At 48.2% G+C, this 21,127-nt stretch overlaps 9 protein-coding genes across 9 annotated transcripts; 7 read left to right on the top strand and 2 right to left on the bottom strand.

Annotated features, from left to right (window-relative positions):
* Nucleotides 1–4,251: 4,251 nt before the first annotated feature.
* Nucleotides 4,252–6,287, bottom strand: N7537_002370 (putative glycosyl hydrolase; the record flags this gene model as incomplete). Its single annotated transcript, XM_056893428.1, has 2 exons — nucleotides 4,252–5,336; nucleotides 5,405–6,287. 2 exons carry the CDS (start codon nucleotides 6,285–6,287, stop codon nucleotides 4,252–4,254), a joined length of 1,968 nt encoding a protein of 655 aa, XP_056758423.1.
* A 692-nt stretch (nucleotides 6,288–6,979) lies between these two features.
* N7537_002369 (uncharacterized protein) lies at nucleotides 6,980–8,074 on the top strand (the record flags this gene model as incomplete). The annotated part of the gene is made up of 1 exon (XM_056893427.1): nucleotides 6,980–8,074. The coding sequence occupies one exon, from the start codon at nucleotides 6,980–6,982 to the stop codon at nucleotides 8,072–8,074; it is 1,095 nt and encodes a 364-aa protein (XP_056758422.1).
* A 763-nt stretch (nucleotides 8,075–8,837) lies between these two features.
* On the top strand, nucleotides 8,838–9,050 carry N7537_002368 (uncharacterized protein; the record flags this gene model as incomplete). Its single annotated transcript, XM_056893426.1, has 1 exon — nucleotides 8,838–9,050. The coding sequence occupies one exon, from the start codon at nucleotides 8,838–8,840 to the stop codon at nucleotides 9,048–9,050; it is 213 nt and encodes a 70-aa protein (XP_056758421.1).
* A 2,434-nt stretch (nucleotides 9,051–11,484) lies between these two features.
* On the top strand, nucleotides 11,485–12,903 carry N7537_002367 (NCBP3 domain-containing protein; the record flags this gene model as incomplete). Its single annotated transcript, XM_056893425.1, has 2 exons — nucleotides 11,485–11,589; nucleotides 11,659–12,903. 2 exons carry the CDS (start codon nucleotides 11,485–11,487, stop codon nucleotides 12,901–12,903), a joined length of 1,350 nt encoding a protein of 449 aa, XP_056758420.1.
* A 318-nt stretch (nucleotides 12,904–13,221) lies between these two features.
* On the top strand, nucleotides 13,222–14,819 carry N7537_002366 (uncharacterized protein; the record flags this gene model as incomplete). The annotated part of the gene is made up of 2 exons (XM_056893424.1): nucleotides 13,222–13,480; nucleotides 13,585–14,819. The coding sequence occupies 2 exons, from the start codon at nucleotides 13,222–13,224 to the stop codon at nucleotides 14,817–14,819; spliced, it is 1,494 nt and encodes a 497-aa protein (XP_056758419.1).
* Nucleotides 14,820–15,132: 313 nt separating this feature from the next.
* N7537_002365 (60S ribosomal protein eL29) lies at nucleotides 15,133–16,152 on the bottom strand. Its single transcript, XM_056893423.1, has 4 exons — nucleotides 16,060–16,152; nucleotides 15,910–15,961; nucleotides 15,564–15,666; nucleotides 15,133–15,489 (listed from the first exon to the last, which is right to left on the bottom strand). The coding sequence occupies exons 1-4, from the start codon at nucleotides 16,064–16,066 to the stop codon at nucleotides 15,454–15,456; spliced, it is 198 nt and encodes a 65-aa protein (XP_056758418.1). The 5' UTR covers nucleotides 16,067–16,152; the 3' UTR covers nucleotides 15,133–15,453.
* A 724-nt stretch (nucleotides 16,153–16,876) lies between these two features.
* N7537_002364 (F1F0 ATP synthase subunit delta) lies at nucleotides 16,877–17,732 on the top strand (the record flags this gene model as incomplete). The annotated part of the gene is made up of 6 exons (XM_056893422.1): nucleotides 16,877–17,008; nucleotides 17,079–17,101; nucleotides 17,183–17,313; nucleotides 17,404–17,492; nucleotides 17,550–17,639; nucleotides 17,700–17,732. The coding sequence occupies 6 exons, from the start codon at nucleotides 16,877–16,879 to the stop codon at nucleotides 17,730–17,732; spliced, it is 498 nt and encodes a 165-aa protein (XP_056758417.1).
* A 220-nt stretch (nucleotides 17,733–17,952) lies between these two features.
* On the top strand, nucleotides 17,953–19,389 carry N7537_002363 (uncharacterized protein; the record flags this gene model as incomplete). Its single annotated transcript, XM_056893421.1, has 1 exon — nucleotides 17,953–19,389. One exon carries the CDS (start codon nucleotides 17,953–17,955, stop codon nucleotides 19,387–19,389), a length of 1,437 nt encoding a protein of 478 aa, XP_056758416.1.
* Nucleotides 19,390–19,990: 601 nt separating this feature from the next.
* On the top strand, nucleotides 19,991–20,946 carry N7537_002362 (uncharacterized protein; the record flags this gene model as incomplete). The annotated part of the gene is made up of 2 exons (XM_056893420.1): nucleotides 19,991–20,490; nucleotides 20,547–20,946. The coding sequence occupies 2 exons, from the start codon at nucleotides 19,991–19,993 to the stop codon at nucleotides 20,944–20,946; spliced, it is 900 nt and encodes a 299-aa protein (XP_056758415.1).
* Between the last annotated feature and the right edge of the window lie 181 nt (nucleotides 20,947–21,127).

Here is a 21,127-nt window from a genome sequence, read left to right as displayed (position 1 = left end):
TACCCTGTTCATAGTACTGATCTAATTTGAATACTAATAATATTTAACAATTCTACCACATTACATACAAACATTTTATTTCTTACCTAAACACTCATTGCTACGTTATATACAACACAAGTCGTACATATACCAATGCAAGAGCCAAAAAAGACTTTCGTACTCCCACACGTCCCCCGTTCCAGCCAGCCTCTCATCTAATATTGCAGGTATCGACAGGGAATGCAGATTCGCAGCTTCCAACCGTTTCACTATCCCCTTTGCACGGGTCCCCATGAGGAATGCGCCACCGGGCACACGCTGTGCTCACGAGGACGGACGCAAGGGATGCGAGAGCATGAGGCCTGGTTCTGGTCAGGGCCTAAGCACGGAAGTAAGGACCCACCCGTTTGTCTGACAAGGCAAGGTTGGGAGATTCGGAGAACACATTGGAACGTGCGTGGTGATAGTATGTAGATTGGAACAGATGTAGGTGGGACTGTTGCAGATGACTACATAGTGACATAGTCTATGCACATGTATACTAGACTTCAGCTAGGGGAGGGCCGGGCGTACACGATGTAGGTAGTTACTATTTAGTCCAAAGGAAAACTACTGAGCTGGTGCTGGTGCTAGTTATGTTGATTAATGCGCATGTATGTTGCCTGCATCAAGACCCAGGATCACGACCAGAAGACGTAATGTAATGCATACATGTACATAATGCATAACCCATGAACTCACCCTGCACAGTGACAGACAAGAATCAGAACCAGGCCTAGACCCTGAACCCAGACATCAGAGACATGACACACACTCCCACACCTCTCACAGAAAGTTGAAAAACAAAAAAAGATAAAAAAGAAACGAGAAGTCTATTCGAGAGGTTCGTCCGCGTCTGCAGGAGAAAATGGAAAATCAAACGGTCTGGCGCTGTCCCCCTCCCGTCCCGATCTGGAATATGATTGACATGGGAATCCCACGTCCACTCACAGCCAAGGAATAATGGAAGATATGGTGTGGACGAGTCCAAAGACAGTCTAATACAATACACTAAGTACAGTATACAATACCTAAATCCTATCTAACGAGAACGAGAGCGAGCGAGAGGAATAAGCGGGAAGAGGCATATCTAGTAGTAAGTATGGGGAGCTAGGATTGCGTACGCCACACGACCAGGGTAGACATTATTACCTAGAGTCTACTTTTCACCGAGTGCAGGTCCTTGATTTTCCCGCCTATCCGCCCCATTGGGCTCTGTATGAAAACTACTATGCTACTGGCTACGACAGTAGCCAGTTAATGCGGGTTGTTTTTCGCTCGGATCGCCCAGGACGGAATGAGCGTTGGGATGAGTCCGTGACCAATCAGTGGGAGGGGTCGCGACGCATAAGGACGGATTGGTCACCTTCTGACGGGATGAACGGCGGGGCTCTCAGGTGGGGATTTGGTTGGTCTTGCATGGATCGTGGAGCTTGTGCATGTATGCAAGTCGTCTTTTCTCTCTTTTGTCGGGTTGGGCTTTCCGTTTCCCCCGTGAGGCGGCTTATTGGTGGTGTTGGGCTTTGGCCGTTGAAAGTTGGTAATTTTTTTTATATATATTTTTTCTCTTGTTTGGGGGGTTGGGGGGTTATGGTACATGTAATAACCGAGTTTGTGCTGTTTCAGGATGGTTTTATCATTTTATTTTATTTTGTTTTGGTTAATCTGGTTTTTATTTCGGGTTTTGTCTCTGTTTCGAGTCTGTTTCCCTTTTTGGCAGCCCTCCCACTATAGGATGATTATGATCGTCTATTATACCGAATTATTTCAAGACAACATCGAAGACTGGCACACCTGGAGTGTCATTTCCAGCTCCACAGTATTATGGTGAAAATGATGCTAGCCAGCCAGCTATCACTTCCACACACCATGCGCTCTGCTCAGCTCGAGACTATCGAAGTGATCGGGTATTGTGTACCATTCGCCGACTGAGATCTATCGAATCAGATTGGGTAGATTGCCTTTCAGTGTGATAGGGCAACAATAGTTCGGTAAATCAGGATATAATTACATGTGATATTATTTTGTAGGTACAAGGTAATCACGGTACGTTAACATTGACATTGTAGACGATCTGCGAGTTCCCAGTTGTTGTATGTATTTTGAATCTTTTAGCTTAATTCCCGTTCTGATTGCATACCGTACCGACATCTATATATCCATACTTGTGTTTACCTGCATTGTGTGGATCCAAACGGGATGCGGACCATGGAACTCACACGGGAGAAAATTTGCTGTTATGGTTACGATTTACCGTTTTCATCTTTTCTTGATATTCTCCTGGTAGGGATACGGATGGTAGTATTTTATCTTACTCTTACAAAGAAACCCGAGTCCCAGTAAAAAGAAATACCGTGAAACTCTAATTCCTTCCAAGGCATAGGGCAAAGAAAGTTCAATGGCTGCCGCTAACACTGCCCTGACCACCACTCGGCACCTGCACACGATAACAAAAATGGAAAACGGCGCCAAGGCCAGATCGGATCGGTTTTCTTAGCTGAAACGAGCCGTTGGAGTTTCGCTCCGCTGGTGTGGATATCAAATACAGCACCTACCATGGGAGGAGAAGGGAAGGGTCAGGGGTATACCGCAATATACCAAGTAGTAATACCAAATACACACTTATAATTTTGACTGTTCCTTCCATGGTTTGACATGCGCACGTTGGGACTCGATCCATGGATTCATTCTCCTACCGTTGAGTTCCAAGATGCCGGTTCTTGGTGATCGACGGCCAATATCGCCCTATAGAGCAGTCTTGCCGGGCTCAATTTTGGGATCCATTCATGTGTGTAAGAGCGATCGAGATTGAGATTCGGGCCTCGGCAAAACTATCAGCAGTCATCGACTTTGGATGTTACTGGGTATTGCGTCTGTACAATCTCTTTCTACTATCATTCACCTGGACATGGATATTAATAAATTACATATTATATTGCATTCTAAAATTAAACAACTATCAATCTCTCTATATATATCGCACGTCTATCAATGCTGATGGCATCTCCGTATACAATAGAGTTTTAATCTACTCCGTACACAAAAGCCAACCGACACCGCAATAACCGCCTTATATAATACCGTCCCTTGATTGGCCACGGAGAATCTCGGTGCAATCTAACACTAACTCTAAGACAGCTCTAGCGCCAAAAGGTACCCGCCTGTCGGTACACACGATAGCTGCCTAGCCGCGTGAGCCCTTTTTTTCTTTTTTCTTTTTTTTTTTGCGCTTCTGCCCATACCCGCGGCCAAGGTGAGAGCTTTGCAAATCCCCGCTCTTCGGGACTTTCCCGAAACTAAAGCCTCACATTTCCAGCGCTACTAAACCCCCTAACCACGGATTGACTTCGTTTTCCTTTCTGGGTAAGTGGCTCCGATGGTGGCGGTGTTGCTGATTAGGAGCTGTGGCGGCTGGTTTGGCAGGGTTCCAAATTACAGGCTTGTTTTTGGAGTCTCTTGTTCGGGATACTCTTTCTTTCTTGGGTGTTTCTTTATTTCTGGGTACTGTACGGAGTAGAAGGTTTCTAACGGTTGCGTGATTATTTCCAATCGGATTTTGAGTTTCGATGGGCTTCTATGCATAAGTGGAGTTTTTGTTTTATGAACGATTGCTGCCTTGGGCATCTATCGTTGCGCGTATATGCAACCTGCAACTTCAGGGGATGTTTTGTCGCGATAAATTGGTATAATTGACGTAGTCCTTCCCAGTATGGATCAGGACTTTGATTTGTCTTATTTGTCTTGACTGGATACTCCGTAGATAGTCTGCTAAGCTAAACTGTTGGCTACAACAGCTTGACTGGAAGGAATATAGGATGTTTGATATCTAGTGCTCTGTACGCGCTTGTATTCGGAAAACTTGCAAGCTCAGGGGCTTTATGCTGTGGCAAATCGGTATAACTGACGTGGTCCTTCCTAATGCAGTTGGGGGATTCAATATCCAAGGTTGCCTTGATTGGGTATATAATCTGCTGGGATCACACTTGGCAACGGCGGCCCGACTCGAAGGAATGTTAGATGTTTGATATCTAGTACAAACTTGGAAGGAGACACTGTACTTTAGCCACTATGTGTGGAGCATTGCTGCTATCATACCTAAATAGGAGAGAAAATAGAAAAGGAGGGGGCTAGATCATCATGGCCCAGTACTTTTGGAGCCAACAAAGCAGGGGGAACAGAATTGTATGACCGAAGAACAGCTTGCTAAGTCTTTCATCCCAAGTCCACCATCTACTGGCGAACAAAGACAGGCATACTTTCAATCGGACATTCGATCTCGACATCGCGACCGCCCTGAAACACCGTATCTTTCTCATCCCAGAGCTTCCACGATGCCCCAGCCGGCAGATACGCCTTGATCTTACGCTGACCTGGCTCCAACACAGGCACCACCAAGTACTTCGACCCAAACATATACTGAGTCTCAATCTCCCAAGCCCGCTCATCCGACGGGAATTCATAGAACAAAGTCCTCATCACAGGAGTCCCCCTTTTATGAGCCTCCCGCATCAGCCCTCGCGTGTACCCACGAAGCTGCTCACGAATCCCAATATACCGTTTACAGATTTCATAAACCTCATCTCCATATGACCAGATCTCATTATCCGCCCCGGTAGCTGTCGGCTGTCCCTCCGGCTTCGGCTCACGGTCACCATGCAGCCGCATAACCGGGCAGAATGCCCCCCACTGGAACCATCTCGTAAACAGCTCGCGGAACACAGGGTCGTCCGGGTTACCGCCGTGGAAGCCACCGATATCTGTCGTCCACCATGGGATCCCAGCTAGTCCCATGTTCAGGCCTGCTGCGAGTTGGTTGCGGAATGAGCTCCACGACGACGCGATGTCGCCGCTCCACACGAGCGCTCCGTACTTCTGGCTGCCTGCCCATGCGCACCGTAGGAGGTTGACTATGTTCGTTTGACCCTCTGCAGCCATGCCTTCGTAGAACCCCCGTGCGTACTCTTTCGGGTAGGTGTTTCCGATCTGCAGGTTGCTGCCAGCGTGGTAGCGGTAGATGTCGAAGTCGTAGATTGAATACTCGGGCTCGGCTTCGTCGAGCCAAAATGTTTTGATTCCTATATCGTAGTAGTTTTGCTTAGCTTTGCTCCAGATGTATTTTCGGGCCGCTGGGTTCGTTGCGTCGAAGTGTGTGATGTCGCCGTCGCATTGCATCGCTACGCGCATACCGCGGTCGTGGCGGATGAGAAGTCCTTGTTCGAGCATCTCTGGGAAGTTCTCGGATGCGTTTTCAACGGTAGGCCAGATGGAAACCATGAGCTCGACTTTAAGCCCTTTAAGCTCCTTGACCATGGCCTCTGGAATCGGACGTTCTCTATTAGTGGATCATGCTATCGAAATGTTATGAAAAAGAACCATAATTTACCTGGATCTGGCCAGAACTCCGGATCAAAGCTCCATTCCCCTTGATGCTTCCAATGGAAGAAGTCAATGACAATCAAATCCAAAGGAACCTCACGACGCCGGTACTCGCGAGCAATATTGAGCAACTGCTCCTGGTTCGTGTAGCGGAGTTTGCACTGCCAGAAACCAAGACCATACTCTGGCATCATAGGAACATAACCTGTCACTTTAGCATATGCTTCTTCAATTTCCGCCGGGGTATCACCCGCCACAACCCAATAATCCAATGCCTTGGTCGAGTACGCTTCGAAACTCATAATATTTGTTCCCAGAACCGCCCGTCCGATGCCGGGGTTATTCCAGAGGAAGCCGTAGCCGAGCGACGAAATCGCAAAAGGAACACTGGCCTGCGAGTTACGGTGTGCCAGCTCAAGGTCTGAGCCTTTCAGGTTCAGGTAGGGCTGCTGATACTGCCCCATACCGAAGATCTTCTCTTTATGATCGAGAGACTCGAATCGCATAGTGAGGTGGTAGTCGCCGCCTAGTATTGGACGCAGCTCGCGAGCTTCGACAGTCAACGCGCTGCACTTGGGATCCATTGGGTCCTGGCGGTGGCGGGCATACTCCTCAAGGAGTTTGTTTCCCTTTGAATCATAGATGACGATCTTTCCCCTGCGTGTCACGGTTGCTTTGATGTTGCCATTGGTGATAGTCGCTTCTTGGTCAGCGGATATCTCGATGCTTGGGCTTGGGCTGGATGGCTTGGAGGAGAGGGCCCAATCTTCCGCTGGAATTGATGCCTGTCTCGTTGCACGCACGCGGAAGGCATTCTCGCCCCATGGCTGCACCCAGAGGATGTGGTCATCGAAACGGAAGACGAGCTTGTCGTCTTCGGCGTAGAGCATTTTGGTACACAAGATTGTTAGCGGTGGTTAATCGGCTGTTTTCTGATGAAAACAAGAGGTGATTTGTGCTGAACAAATGAGCAATCTAGTTCAAACAGCCGGGCATTAAGTACTGAGGGAATGACATGGTACCCCTCACCATGCAGTCCTGATGCTGTGTCATGGCTATTTCTAATGATAATTGCTGCAGATCCACTGCATGAAGTACCAGTAACAACACTCATTTGTCCCAGAGAACTTCTCGGAGGTCTCGGGGGTGAGGTGGAGATGCATACCTTTAAACGCCTTGAAATCATAGGTAGCATCCGTCGCGCGTTTAGCCTAAAATCGATGTTCCGGATAGAGAAAGGACACAACGCCGTGTCTTCCAAAAGAAAGAAATTCAATTCACCATCATCTTGGTTCGTACAATAGTATTATATAGAAAAAACTAAAAGGTTCTGTCGTGTTGAACCAACTACCATCGCGGAGTACAGAAGCTTGGATCAGTATAAATAGATTCCGGGATACAGTATGGCATAGACACTTAACCGTTGCTGGTATAACAACCTTCTTACATAAATCAATTTGTATAGACTCAAGTTAGCTATTTCAGATATAGAAGTATGGAGCTACCTAACTTATATTTGTTATCTGCTTGGGAGCACTGGAACGATTCTTCCTCTGATCGTATCCCCTGATACTCATGGGGGATGCACATTGGGTCTGTGGAACCTGATATTCCAGGCTCACTGATGCTTGGCGGGTATGATCAAAGCCGAGTGTTGGATCAAGTAAGCTCTCAACAGGTTGATGCTACGAACCATCTCGGCAATCTTATGATTTATCTCAAAGACATCGGGATAGGAGTTGCCACGGGGGGGTCACCATTTGGCTTTGAGAATAGATCCGGACTGTTCAAATGGGGAGATAGCATCACCAGCAGGGCGAAAACAGTGGAGATCGATCCTACACTTCCCTACCTCTACCTTCCTAAACAGGCCTGTGATACAATGGCAGCGGAGCTCCCGGTTACATTTAACGAAGATCTGGGTCTATATTTCTGGAACACACACGACGAAAGCTACGAGAAAATAATATCCTCCCCGGCATATATGTCCTTCACATTTGAGAAGAATGCGACAAACACTCAAAATATCACCATAAAAGTTCCTTTCCAACTTCTAAAGCTTACCCTTCAAGAGCCACTAGTGGAACACAACACAACTTACTTCCCATGCTATCCCTCCGACTCCTTCGTCTTCGGCAGAGCTTTCCTTCAAGCAGCCTTCATTGGCACAAACTGGCAAGAGGGTATTGGGAGCGGTTACTGGTTTTTAGCACAAGCACCTGGGCCGGCAATCGGATCAGGTGTTCAGCAGAGCATTGGGATTAGGGATACCTCAATCCAGGCTTCAGCCAATTCATGGGAAGACAGCTGGGACGGGTATTGGGTACCTCTTTCGTCGAAGAAGTCCAACTCGAGTCTCTCAACTGGGTCAACTGGTATTGGCAGCTCCAACTCCGGTATCTCAACTGGGGCAAAGGTTGGCATTGGTATTGGATGTGCTATTGGTGGCTTGGTGTTGATTGGGATCATTGCTTGGGCAATCATCTCTCGTCGAAAGCGAACAACAAATTCGCAACCTAAGACCATGGATGAATATAGCATTGCACTGAATCCAGCTGAAAAGGAGACGCCACTTCAAGTGAACGAGTTGTATACACATCATCCAAGTGACCTGCGGTCAGGTATGGATATTCAGGAGGCACCGGGTTCTACTACGATTCGCCACGAACTTGTGTGACGTTTTGAGCTACAACCATGTTGGATAGCTCTCTCCTCTCTTTCCTCTTCTCCTTCCTCCTCCTCTTTTCGTCCCTTTGCTCTTTTGATGGTGCATGCACATACGTTCTTGCTCATAGACATCTTTCATCTAGTGCCATTCTCTAGAAAACTTGAACAAGGAAGAGTGTATGTATATAATTTAAATAGATGAATTAATTCCCCGCGATCCCTGTCATGTATGACACCTATCCAGGATAAAATAGACACCAGTGGCGCGAACAGTTTGTAGGAAGCTTTCGCGTATGTGAGGGCCCGTGAGAAAAGACTCTGAGCCGCTCGAGTGCCCAAGACATGGTCTCTTTCTATCCAAGTCTTCAAAAGGGCCATTTCTAGCTCCCCGAAAAACTCAAGACAACTTTAACTAGTCAATAGATTCCCTTTCAACCTTGCTCGGATGGCATCTGGCTACAGGGCCGACGGATATGTCTGTTCCAATCGCTTTTCTCGATTGGGTGCGTACGGGCCGAGAGTAATACCACCCACGTTGCCTCCGCCTCTAGGTCAATTGGAACGAGATAAACTGTGAATCACTTCAGTCACGGTGCTTAAAGAGGAATGCCCTAATATATCTGCCTAAACGAGATCAATTAGCGCTCCTGCACACCCTACCAGCCTGCTCTCGCTTTTCTGCACGCATCCTCCCTCGCGATCGACCAGCCTCTTTGCCGCATAGCTTGTAGTACGAACCACGATCAGCTATCATCCCACGTGTGTGGCATGACATGGAATGGACCGATAACCTTAATCAGAATGACCGGTTTCTTGTCATCGAGCTGTCGTTACGCTCCCGTGGCGTGTATGAGGTCTTCCTCTTAGTTCGTATCAAAGACGAGAGCATCCCCATCTATAGAGATAATTCCCAGGTTTTGAAGAAGGTCGAGGCTCAGTTTATCCCACGCGAACTCTTGGACATGGCGGTTCATTACAATGAATGAGACGTTAGAGTCATGGTATCCTAGGGATAGTAACGTCGAAGGAAACTGTCCGACCGACACGTAAGCCTCCAGCCGATTAGAGTGAAATGCCCAGTGCCAGGGCGAGGAAATCCAGAGAGGAACAAGAAATATTCACAAAAAGAATTTATTTCTCTAGAATAGAAACAACGTCGCTCTTATCACACATGCAGTTGACCGATTCATCCAATGTTTACACATCGGTTCGCTGTCAAGAACGAATTCTAGTATAACTAGACCTCAGCTTGATGCGTTACTAGGATATTGTTGACCCGCTCCTCGATCTTTGGAGAAGCCAACCGTTTTTTGGTGCGGCAGGTATCAATATGGCCGTATCAATAAACTCACCAGGGACAGTTTCAGGTCTTCGTAGGCCATGAACTCTGAAGACCACGGTTTCTGGAATGCGACACTAGTTTTCAACGCTCTAATACTGTACCATTCGAAGCTTTTAAGAATACCTGAGAGCTACTTAATCTATTTAGTGCCCTGATTTTCTTCGGCCATTCCCAATAGTAGCGCTTTAAGGCATCTCTTAACAAGGCTTCCGCACCTCCCACCCATTCCAATCGATCTAAATCTGTCAAAAAGTCTATGTGCCAAAAAACAAGGTCGTCGCAAATCAAGCCTAATAAAAAAAGCGTCCGAATACAGCAAGATGTGCGATGCTGATGTCTGTGTGGGCATACGCCTTCGGGAAACCGGCTAAGTATTCATCTTATCAGCGGATGCTTCGGAATTTCGGGCTTTCCTTGGCTCGCAATTAGTATGTCTCCAACTATGCTGCCTCTGATGAAAAGACGACTGAACGATCAAGAACTCCTATTATCCATCCCCAATGCTAGTAACAGACCAGGATCTGGAGCAGGTTGATAAAGATACACCGGAACAACATACATGAAGTTGTACGCCCAAAGCGGAACCTCCACCAGACCAGAACCTTTGCAGTCAATGTTTGCCATATTCTCGGTCCGCAATTTGAAACAGCTATTATCTCAATAGAATAGAAGTTACTGAGGCCCTGAGGGTAAAGCACGATGACTTGTGGTTCCAAAGAGGATTCTCCATACTCAAGAGTTCGCAGTAGATTCCTAAGTCATTCACGACTACTTGTTGGCCTGGGGATACTGCCATCCCTGGTGTTGCGGCTCTATCGAACTTGGCGAAGGGGTCCAACGATACTTCTGCTGCGGTGGCGAATGATACTAACTCTTTGGGAAAGGAGAAAGAGAAAGCGCGCATCTCTTCTGGCCCAGCCGATCCACATGGAGTCATTTCACCCCTACCAACCTGTTACCAATGACCGCAATTTTGGGGTGAGCGAGCTGGGTGCATATACAGCTAAACTAGCCGAGCTCTACTAGAACTAGCCGAGCGGCTAGGTTAGTATAGTACGATAGAACACATACGACAGAACATGAGTATCTGATAGCTATGTGGAGTTACTGTGGTGTGTTATTATTCTTCGAAAGATCTCTTGCTATGTACTTAACATATTCCATCTTTGTGGGCATGTCGTGGCCATTATTAACTACTAAATCTCAGATTTAATACCTTCTTTATCTAAGTTTTAGGATATTAAAGAGACTCCTAGTGTCCCACAAAGAGAATTCCTTGAAAAAGAGCCCACACAGTGTCATAGAGAAGATTAAATATTCTTTAGGACTTCCTCGGGTAGTGAAACAAGCTACATCTGTCACAGCAAGTTGTTACCATACTTTTCCAACAATTTCGATTCTAGAAATCTACTGCCATGCTCTAACTAGATCTAGATCCATGGCCTCATTCCAGCACTGACGCCAGCTCACAATTGCTTGATAAAAACAACACATACAAGACAGGATCTAAGCGAAGATCGTATCCACTGGGAGATTATAGCTATCATGCGAATCATGGATGGTCTATCAGCTTTGTTGGAAGATGGTTCCCACATTTTTACGCTGATATATTTGTTTAAGGTATTGCTATAGTCAAAATTCAACTCCCGTTTCCTCCTCAATTGGGCTTTTCTAGTGCCTGTTGTAGGTCCAGACAGCACTTCCGTGTTTAGGAAACATGTCTGAGACCATATTACCATTCTTGACCTTTCAATGTTTCTTTTTTGTTTAAATACCCGTTGAATATCAAAGAAAACAACCGTTAGGTTCTTCGCAATTTATCGTCAGGCTCGGCGTTCAACAATAATAGCCGTTTAGACGTCCACGGGAGGTTGTTAGTTGATATTGCCGATGACTGATGTTCCCCATAAAAAGGACGCTATTCCTTATCAGGACAGACAGTCAAGCTACCAGCGGGCACGATTTTCACCGTGCATTGCTCAGTTCTATCCCCTCAATTGTCAATTCCATTCGATCTGTTAACTGAGATCTGATTTGAACTTCCGATTACCTTCGATTTATCCAGCGAAGCCGAAATCATGGCATTCAGCGGGGCCGCCTCAGCTCCTACCGCGGACATCGACATCGACATGGACCTTGACCTAGGTCCAGAGCCCGAGCTAGAGCCCGAGCCAATTCAGGTGGTGAGTGTGTTCTTTTCTATCCAGAGTAGAGTAGTAATAGACTTTTGACTAACATATGTTGAATGCTAGGAAACAACCTCGAAATTAGAAACCACCGTCGACCCCCTCACCGATGAAGCGGTCTACGAAAAAGTGCATATTCGCGGCGTTGATGAATTGACCACAGACAATATCAAACAATTTGCTCGCGATTGCTCTGGACAGGAACCAGTTCGCGTTGAATGGATCGACGACACATCCGCCAACATCATCTTCTCCTCCGCCGAAATTGGCCTCCAAGCTCTCACAGCTCTCACTCAAGTCGCCGAGGAAGATGACGCGTCTACCTTGCCATCTCTGCGTCTCCGTTCGGCGAAGCTCCTCTCCTCCCACCCTGATTCCGTCCTCCAAGTGCGATCGGCTGTTAAGTCGGACCGCAAGCAAGCACGCGCTCATGAGAAGAGTCGTTTCTACCTCATGCACCCCGAGCACGATCCCCGAGAACGCTTGCGACAAGAGTTCGCGGACAGGAGACGTAGCGACGATGCAGGCGAAGGAGATTACAGGCGGCGCAGATTCGACGATCGGGAGCACCGACGCCGTCGAGACCGCGACGAGGACGACCACTTCAATGTTGACATGTACGATGATAATGTTAGCTCTGAACCCGGGCGCACTCGGGCAAAGCCCAGAGGTCGTGGTCAGAGGGACCTGTTCCCAGAGGACGAGGGCCGGTCAAGTGGACGCCTACGGAACCGCAGTGCGTCTCCGGGACGGGACACGCTAGAGGAAGAACTCCTGGTCGAGCGAGGTGGTCGTGATAATAGCAGGCGGTTCCGTGAGAGGTCGCCCATACACGTTCGTAAGAACAAGGATAGAGAGCTTTTCCCAAGCGCGAGCGAGAGCGAGTCAGGAAACCGCGAACTTTTCCCGAACAAGCCTACATCCAGCTACATCAAGAAGGAGTTGCTGCCTAGCAAGGCTAGTCACCATCGCCGGTCAGATGCATTCGACGCTTCTTCTATCCCAGGCACCTCTGAACACAGACGTCACAGCAATATTGAGCTCTTCCCTGATTCCACCAACAATGGCACCCGCATTCGTGGAGCAGCCACAAAAACCGAGGATCAAGGATTTGCCATCCGGGGCGGCGCATCTGGCGGCATGTCAATTAAGGGCAGGGGTGCGTCGGTGCGTGAGCTGTTCCCTTCCAAGTTCGACAATGACACAAACAATAACACCAATGTTGGCGCCAACGCTGGCAAGGAATTGTTTTCCGACACACTAGAGGGGCGCGGCGGTCGTCGGCGTCGGGCTGAGGATATGTTCAGCTGAATAAACTAAGCGACATGTGAATAATTGTGTATTTCCTTGATTGTTAGTAGGCTTCACGGGAGCATGATGGATATCCGGCGTTTCGTGAATAAGATGGGGAAATCGATTGTCTGATAGAAATTTCATAATGACACATACTCTGCTCTGCTGGATGAATACCTATATTCTTCTATAATCTCCGAGTGATAATAAATATAATATGTAGACCAAACCACATTCATCTAGGAGTCGCGGTTGCAGATATATATACAAGCACATGCCATGCGCAACGAGTAATCTTTCCCCAACCAAAATATCCCCGAGAGATCAAATACAAGCATGGCTCCCCCCCAAACAGTGGATGCACTATCAAATGCCATAGTTGCTCGGTTCCTGCGCAGCCATGACTATTCCGAGACATTGAAGGCTTTTCTCCGCGAGGCTGACCTTGCTCCCGACGTGGGGCAGAGCTCGGGAGACGACACCAACAACTGGTCCATCCAAAGCTTGCTCGAAGAGAAAAACATTTATGACCAAACCGTGAATTTTGAAAGATATGGCAAGGATCATCAGCAGTCGACTTTATGGAGCGAGCCAGGTGAGTTTTATTCTGGGATGGCAGTCAGAAGTCACTGGTACTCGGCTGTACATATCTAGCTTTATCTGCGATTGCTTTTGTTCTTTTATCTGACAGACCCCTAGCACCGTCAAGACCTTCTGTCATCCAGACACCGACATCATCAAATGTCCTTGCTGCGTCGGTAGAGCAATGGCAGAACCCCCGCGGCGATGCCGATGAAGCCGCCGCAGACGCTGCATTAGCGCAGCCTTACATCGTTTCCACGGGTGCAGACAAAAAAGTCCATTTACTCGATACAGCAGGAGGCAACCCGGCTATCAGATCATTCTCGAGCCTCTCTAATTCACCCGTTCTATCATTTACCTCCATCCTCCAGGGCCGATACATCCTCATGACCAACATGTCCGGACAGCTGCTCCTCCAGCATGGACCTCAAACGCTGGACAGCAGAAAGGACCATGCAAAGTACGCGGTGAATGTTGTAGCCTTCGAAGACAAGGCTGATCCTTCCAAGTGGTGGGTTGCTACGGCCGGGTGGGACGAGTGTGTTTTCTTATATTACCTCAACATCCCCGACGAAGCAAACGCACCAGCTCTCAAGATCGGTGAGCCCGTTACACGCATTAAACTCATTTCAAACCCGGAATCCCTGCTGTTTGTCCCACATGTGGATACCAATGAGCTACTCCTCCTCGTCTCTCGCAGAGACTCGACTTATATCTACTACTACCAGGTAGAAGCAGCATTGGGAGAAACCGATACTCGTGAAAACGATGGAGCCGCTGCTGAGAAGTCCTCGCGAGAAGCTCGCCTTCTTGGACAGCAGAACCTGGCTCCCCATTCCAATGCCTGGGTTGCGTTCTCACCGGCCCATATGGTGCTCAGTCCACACGACCCGGGCCTTCTGGCCGTAGCGACGTCGACATTGCCCAACATGAAAGTGATCATCGTGCGTCTGCTATTCCCTGCAGTGAAGACGGCGCCTGCTTCAGAGGACCCGGTGACACAGGCGTCTCAGGCACTGGCAACACTGGAACTGCAGAACCGCGAGGATGCTGCTATCCTCGTGCAGGCGAACACTTTTGCCCCGCAAACTGATTACTCCACACCGCAGGTGGCGTGGCGGCCGAATGGGTCTGGAGTCTGGGTCAATGGAGATGATGGTGTTGTTCGCGGCATCGAGACGAAGACAGGGAAGGTCATTGCTACGTTGAAAGGTGGACATGAACCGGGCTTTAAGGTGAGAAGTGTTTGGTCGGGGTATGTTGCTGTACCCCAGACAGAGGGTGACCCGGTCTGGGAGGAATGGGTTATCAGTGGTGGGTTCGATAAAAAGTTGGTTGTTTGGAAGGTATGACGTTTCTTAACTATATTCGATATCTGTGGCGTGCCTAGAGATGATACGACAATTTGAATATCATGGATGTAAAAACGAAAATAGAGATGTAAATGAATTGATTGAACATGGCTAAGTATAAAGATGACTGTTACTGTTTTACGGGATGTAGTCCCCCTGACCATGAACCCTGTCACGATCGAGAAGAATCAAGACAGGATATATAGCAATCGGGGACTTGAGAGTTATTCTTGGCACGTTAAGAAAAAATCCTTCAGCAATCGCGCATGAGAAAAGCACGCAGCTGTACACACATATGCCGGACGAGAGGTTTGGGGGAAAAATGGGGGAAGAGACTAAGCTCAAGGGCCGCAACACAGACGAAGTCGAGCCCTCAAGTCTGGAAGGAAAAAGAAAAGGATATCGCAGAAGAGATTCCGCTTGGGAAAATGGCACCGCTGTGCACATCGAATTAAGCCTGTTGATTTCTCGATATCAAACAACTCGAGGTTCGTCGCACAAGGAATAAGCAAAAACCAGGCCTATTCGACACAGCGGACCGTCCTTGATCATTGCACACGTTATGTTCTCTGGACCTCTTGCACGCTCGAGTTGCATTTCATGTTTCCCATTTTTTTAAGACTGAGTTCATAATCTATGCGACCTCACGCTTGCCCTCCTTGCGCTCCTTCTGTTCAATGGGTCAGTATTCCGTATCATAAGTGGTGAGTACTGGATGTTGGGTTCGGGTTGTGGTCAACGTACAAGGGCCTTCATGGTGCCGTGGAGAGCGTGACGGTGGTTGCGGCGGAACTTGGGGTCGACACCGTTGAGGGAAGGGTAACGGTTGGTCTTGGGCTTCTTGATACTATTCGAGGAGATATATATCAGTGATTCGGTTCTGATTGAAACGGTGTGACGGATGGTGGTCGAATGTAGTAGTTCGAAAAGATTGCCCGAGCGAATATTCAAGTCGTGATCTCGAAATTATCACCCCGGATAAAATCATTCGCACACTAGCACTTCTTCCACCATGTCCATTGAATCGACTTGAGAAATATCGGACAAGTGTAAAAGTAGAGTGATCGAGGAATTTCAAGGGTAGACGTACCCGTTACGGTGAGCCTTCTGGCTGCGGTGGTGCTGGGACGCGTTCTTGGACTCTGTGGGTGAAAATCATGTCAGCGCCATCGCCATTTTTTTTCTCTCTTTCGGCAGCGTGCAGTTGAGCGAAGGTCATAGGATCGTGGTGAAAACGTACTGGCCATCTTGTCGGATGTTGTCTCTGATTGACGGTGTGATGGATGGAGAGGAGTGGGAATAGGGACGTCAGGCCTTAGAGGCTCGGCTAGGGCTCGTCCCGTTTGTGGGATCTCGCTTATCGGGCGGTGTACATAATAGAGCGTCACTAGATGGCTTGTTTACATGCAAGATTGTCCTAGACAATGTTATAATATTTTGATATGGTAGTGTATCCTATGTATTCTATAAATTTGATCTAGATAATTCAAAATTGGGTCTTTTTTGGCCTGCTTTTTGCGGCTTTCCAGTCTGCGACTTTTCCTTACTTGGTTCTGCCATTAACCTACACGTGACCTGAATCTATAACCATCACGTGATTAGTATACTTCCCCATCGGCAAGTAACACTTAGAAAGTACTGCTGTCTACGTGGATGAAGAACACTTGATTTCGGAAGCAACATACAAGTAGCAAGACTAGTGCACGGTTACGATGCGTTATGTCTGATTACTAGCGAGGCTTTCCCGACTAAGTGGTTCTCGACGTCAAAATGTCACCTTTGGAATCAGACTTCTGGCAAGAATATAGACACCAAAGTAGACAAATACTGAAATAGATAGAGCACTAAATGAAACAATATGTTTTCTCCTTGTGTTCTCATAAAAATATGCGTAGAATAACCGTAGTCAACACAGCTCATACTGGCCATAGTCCGGCCGTTGAATTCCCGTGCCACGTGACCAGCCGCTAGGGAACAACCGGCATTCCGACTTCGACCTTTGCAACGCAACTTCAAGAGGGATAATCCAGCCTTTGCACGTCATCCACCACTGCAAAATGAGCTCCTTCCGCTTCGCTCGCTCCGCCCTCCGGGCTCGCCCTTCTTTCCTCGGTGCTCCCGTCCAGCGCCGTGGTTACGCTGAGGCCGTCGCCGACAAGATCAAGCTGTCCCTGACTCTGCCTCACCAGGTGCGTGAACGAACTCCGGCCGACATCCCAACATCATAGCCTAAGTACTGACTTGATAATTGCTTGACAGACCATCTACCGCTCGACTGGCGTGTATGTTATGCTTCCAATTACGCCCGCGTCGACGGTGCCTGCGCCCTTTTCCTAAATACTGACAAACCTCCGCGATTACAGTACCCAGGTTAACATTCCCGCCGCCTCCGGTGAGATGGGTGTCCTCGCCAACCACGTTCCCTCGATCGAGCAGCTCAAGCCCGGTCTCGTCGAGATCCTTGAGGAGAGCGGTGCCACCAAGCAGTACTTCCGTACGTCCGATCCTCGCGCCCTGAGACATCCCGCAAATCTGGTCTCTTGCCAATTGGAACCGATCAATTAACAATGGTGTTACTGTATAGTGTCCGGCGGTTTCGCCGTTGTCCAGCCCGACTCCCAGCTCAGCATCAACGCTGTCGAGGGTTTCGCCCTTGAGGACTTCAGCGCCGATGTAGGTTATTTTTCTTCGCAACATTGTGACTCAAGCTAACCAGAACTTCCTTGCTAGTCCATCCGCGCCCAGATCGCCGAGGCCCAGAAGATTGCCAGCGGCAGCGGCAGCGAGCAGGATATCGCTGAGGCCAAGATTGAGCTTGAGGTATGAACCCGCCGGGACTATTGTGGTCTAATTAAATACTGACTTTTTTTTCTTGAATAGGTTCTCGAGACCCTCCAGGCTCACGTCAAATAGACTTGATGTACATAACCATTATCGCCCCAACCATGAACCTGTAGAATTATAGCAATTCTCCCTTTCCCTCTAATTATACTTGTTTACTATATCGTTTCTTCTGTCTTCATTTTATGCGGTAGAGGTGGGAGCGCACCTTCCACGCTTGGAATTTGAGCACCTGACTTCCCCATCTCAGTCCAACGACCATCAACTTTTAGCTTCAGCTAACCGTGCAGATATGGCATTCGCCAAATCACTTAAGTCAGACCCTCTCGGCATCGTGGATACTCGACTGACGATGACGGACTCACCTACGGATCGCTTCTTTTCACCTCTCGTTGCACCATTCACCAGGTTTGATGTATCTGACGAAAGACAGCCAGGCGACCAGACCGAAGCAAGCCCAAAGCAAGCTCACCGAATCCTCGAACTTCGCGAGTCATTCCGTGGGTTCGGTTCCAGCCGAAAGTGTCCTCGACTTGAGTTGGATGTCGCTGTGGATAAGTACCACACTCTTGATGGTCTCGCTGAGCCATTGAATCCCCAAAACACACCCGCATCAAATAGCGAACGAGGGAGCGCGGAGGAATCCACTGAATCCCTTCATTGCTATAAAATGGAGAACCTACGGACGAGTCTTGCCCCTCAGACGGAGGAATTCAATTTCGATTGCTTCCAAGATTCGCCAGAGGCAAGCTTTGTTCATCAAGACGATGAAAGCGAATCCCCCAAACCCTCAAAGTTGCGATGCCTTTCCGTTGACCGCCGGCAGTGGATCAAACCTCCTGCTGCGGCCCTGTCGAATCATCAGCCAGGCGTAAATGCCGGTACCTTCAACAAACATGGCGATCCAGATTCACTGCTGCGATGCGTTCGGTTTTCTCCCCCGGCCTCTTTGTCTCCGCCTTCTCGTGCGATACGCCGTCCCCAACCTTCGATTGAAAGAAGGCAAGATTATGTTGCTTTGCATCGACAGAGGAAACAATACCAGAAATGGAAGGTCACTGGTCACGCGAACTCTCGAAAAAGCTCACCAAGCAAAATGCCTACAAAAAGAACGCAGTTTTTGGCAACCCGAATCCCAAAGAACCATGATCTGCGTGGCTCGTCCCTTTCCAGCTTGCCATATCGTGAAACACGCCAAACATCGTTCCTCGCTCGTGTTGGCTTGAGTAGTGGTGCTCGAGAAGTGGGAGCCGGCAATGTGGGCGACACTCCTGTTGCGGATAACTCGAACATTGCGAATAACACCGAGCAGAACCTCCCTGCATTTCTTGCTGTTTCGTTTTCACTCTACAGAACACGACCTGCGCCTAGTTCATCCACTGAGAAAGCACCAAAGTACGCTTTCAGATTTCGAATGACTCGAACTGACCTCCCTCAACAACCTTCTCCGCATTTCCCTCTCGAATTCGAACACATCACTTGCCATCCAACCATTGATGACTTGCTACTCCACACTTGCTTCATCATTCCTGCACTAGTTGTACTGCTACCTCTCAGTGTGATCTTCGCTGCAACACACCCATTGGCCAACACCCGGGCCGGCGCTGTAATGCTCTACCTTGCTAGAGCTCTACTGTATCTACTGATGAACATCACCATTATTGTGTTGTCCAAATGCGGAGTGTCTTGCGGCTGTCAGTGGAATCCGGACACCGCTCATTCGGATTGAGTAGCCACACCCTTAGTGTGGTAAGCAATTGAGGTTGGACAAGATCGACGCGACATGCAGACCAGTGAATTCCACTCTACTTTCTCCAAAGACAGTTTGTATGCTGCATATTCTACGGGTATCTTCTTGTGTCGCGCGGATGAGTTTAGTCTTGCTCTCCATACCTTTTTGTGGCTGAAAGCCGAGTCATGAGTATCAATTAAACCAGTTTTAGTAATGGAACCATTTATACCTGCCACATGCCGTCTTTAATGGAGAGATTCTCAGTAAATGAAACACAGTAAATTTGAATTAACTTATAGGGACTCTCTATGGCTAGATAGGTGGTATAGTCGCTACCAACAGGCTACTAAATGGTCGAATTCGGCGAGTATGCGCAAATACAAAGTATTTGTCAATTTTGCAGTAGAAAAACTTCTGGATTTTGCAAAATAAAGGAAGACACGAAAAAAAACGACGAAAGTATTTAATGTATACATCAATGCATACATACATACCTAACGTCATCGGCTTTAAGCGCTAAGCTAGAAAGTCCACATGTGACCGCCGCTGTCCTCCCAGAGAATGGGCATACCTCATCTCACCTCAACAAGAGCTAACCATGTCCTTCTACCCTCCAGGCTGGACCCATGACCGGCTCCTCAACGCCAGCGGGAACGACCTAATGACACTCTCAGAAACCCAACGCACCGACCTCTTTGTCGGCCTCAAAGCAACTCACGGCGAAGAGGGTTTCCGTGAAATCATGCAGGAAATGAGTCGTCGTTACCGGGCCCGAGTCGAGGGCGCCAAGTCAGAGGAAACAAAGCATCAAGAGCGAGAGCTCCACGCGCCCTTTATTCAGACCCTAAGCTCCGTCTTCCGAAGCCTAGAGACCGAGGATTGGGGGAAATGGGGATTCGTGGTGTTTCGTACGAGTCCCTACGGAGTTGAGCATGAGACACAGTGGGCGGAATTTCGAAGCCGGTGGGATGCGATTATCGAGGACGAGTTAGCCCCGCATCGGGGGCTAGAGAAGGTAGATCGGGCGATTCAGTTGCTGGAGTTTCAGTGGGTAGAATATCCCGAGTTAGAGGGTATAGATGCGGCGGAGGTAGCTAGGTATGTGGTATTTTGTTTATTCTTTTCTTGTCTTCATTGGACTGATATATTATAAGACGCTTTAATGAAACCGCAAAGGGCCTTCCACGGGGACTCTCCACTTCCGCTTGTCTTATAGTAACACCAGCTTCAATTGAGTCTGTCCTTACCTCTCCACTCCCTTCTTCTGCGCCACGCCGCGAGCGCCAAAAAGTTCCCTTTGTTGTTTCGCTGTCCCGAGCGAGTGCCCAGCCTCTTCTACCTATGCCGGGGTTGGGTGATGAGGATATGGCCGGGGCTGGATTTAATGGGTATCTTAATGTGGCTGTGGAGACTCTCTTACAAGAGTTTTACCCGATTGTCGCGTTGCAGATGATGGATCTGCATACACTGGCGGCGAAGTTTCATGATGAGAATGATATTTGGTGTTCGAGTGATCGGTGGGGGGTCCATCATTACCAAGGTAAGGAATTGTAAGTTATGATTTTGGTTGTTGATGATAGAGAAATGAAGTTATTGCCTAGTATCATGCTTTTTTTTCCATTTGTTAATCTAGTAATAGTAAAGCTGCGAATAACAGCAAATGCTTAGGATATCCAATTCGGGCGCTGCTAAACAGCCTCAGATCAATCTCGAACTATTGGTCTCATTAAGCTAC

This window comes from Penicillium hordei, assembly GCF_028827395.1.
Source record: "Penicillium hordei strain IBT 12815 chromosome Unknown utg000001l_segment0_segment0, whole genome shotgun sequence".
NCBI classification, from domain to species: domain Eukaryota; kingdom Fungi; phylum Ascomycota; class Eurotiomycetes; order Eurotiales; family Aspergillaceae; genus Penicillium; species Penicillium hordei.
Note: the sequence above shows the minus strand (reverse complement) of the source record. Positions and strands in the feature narration are given on the sequence as shown.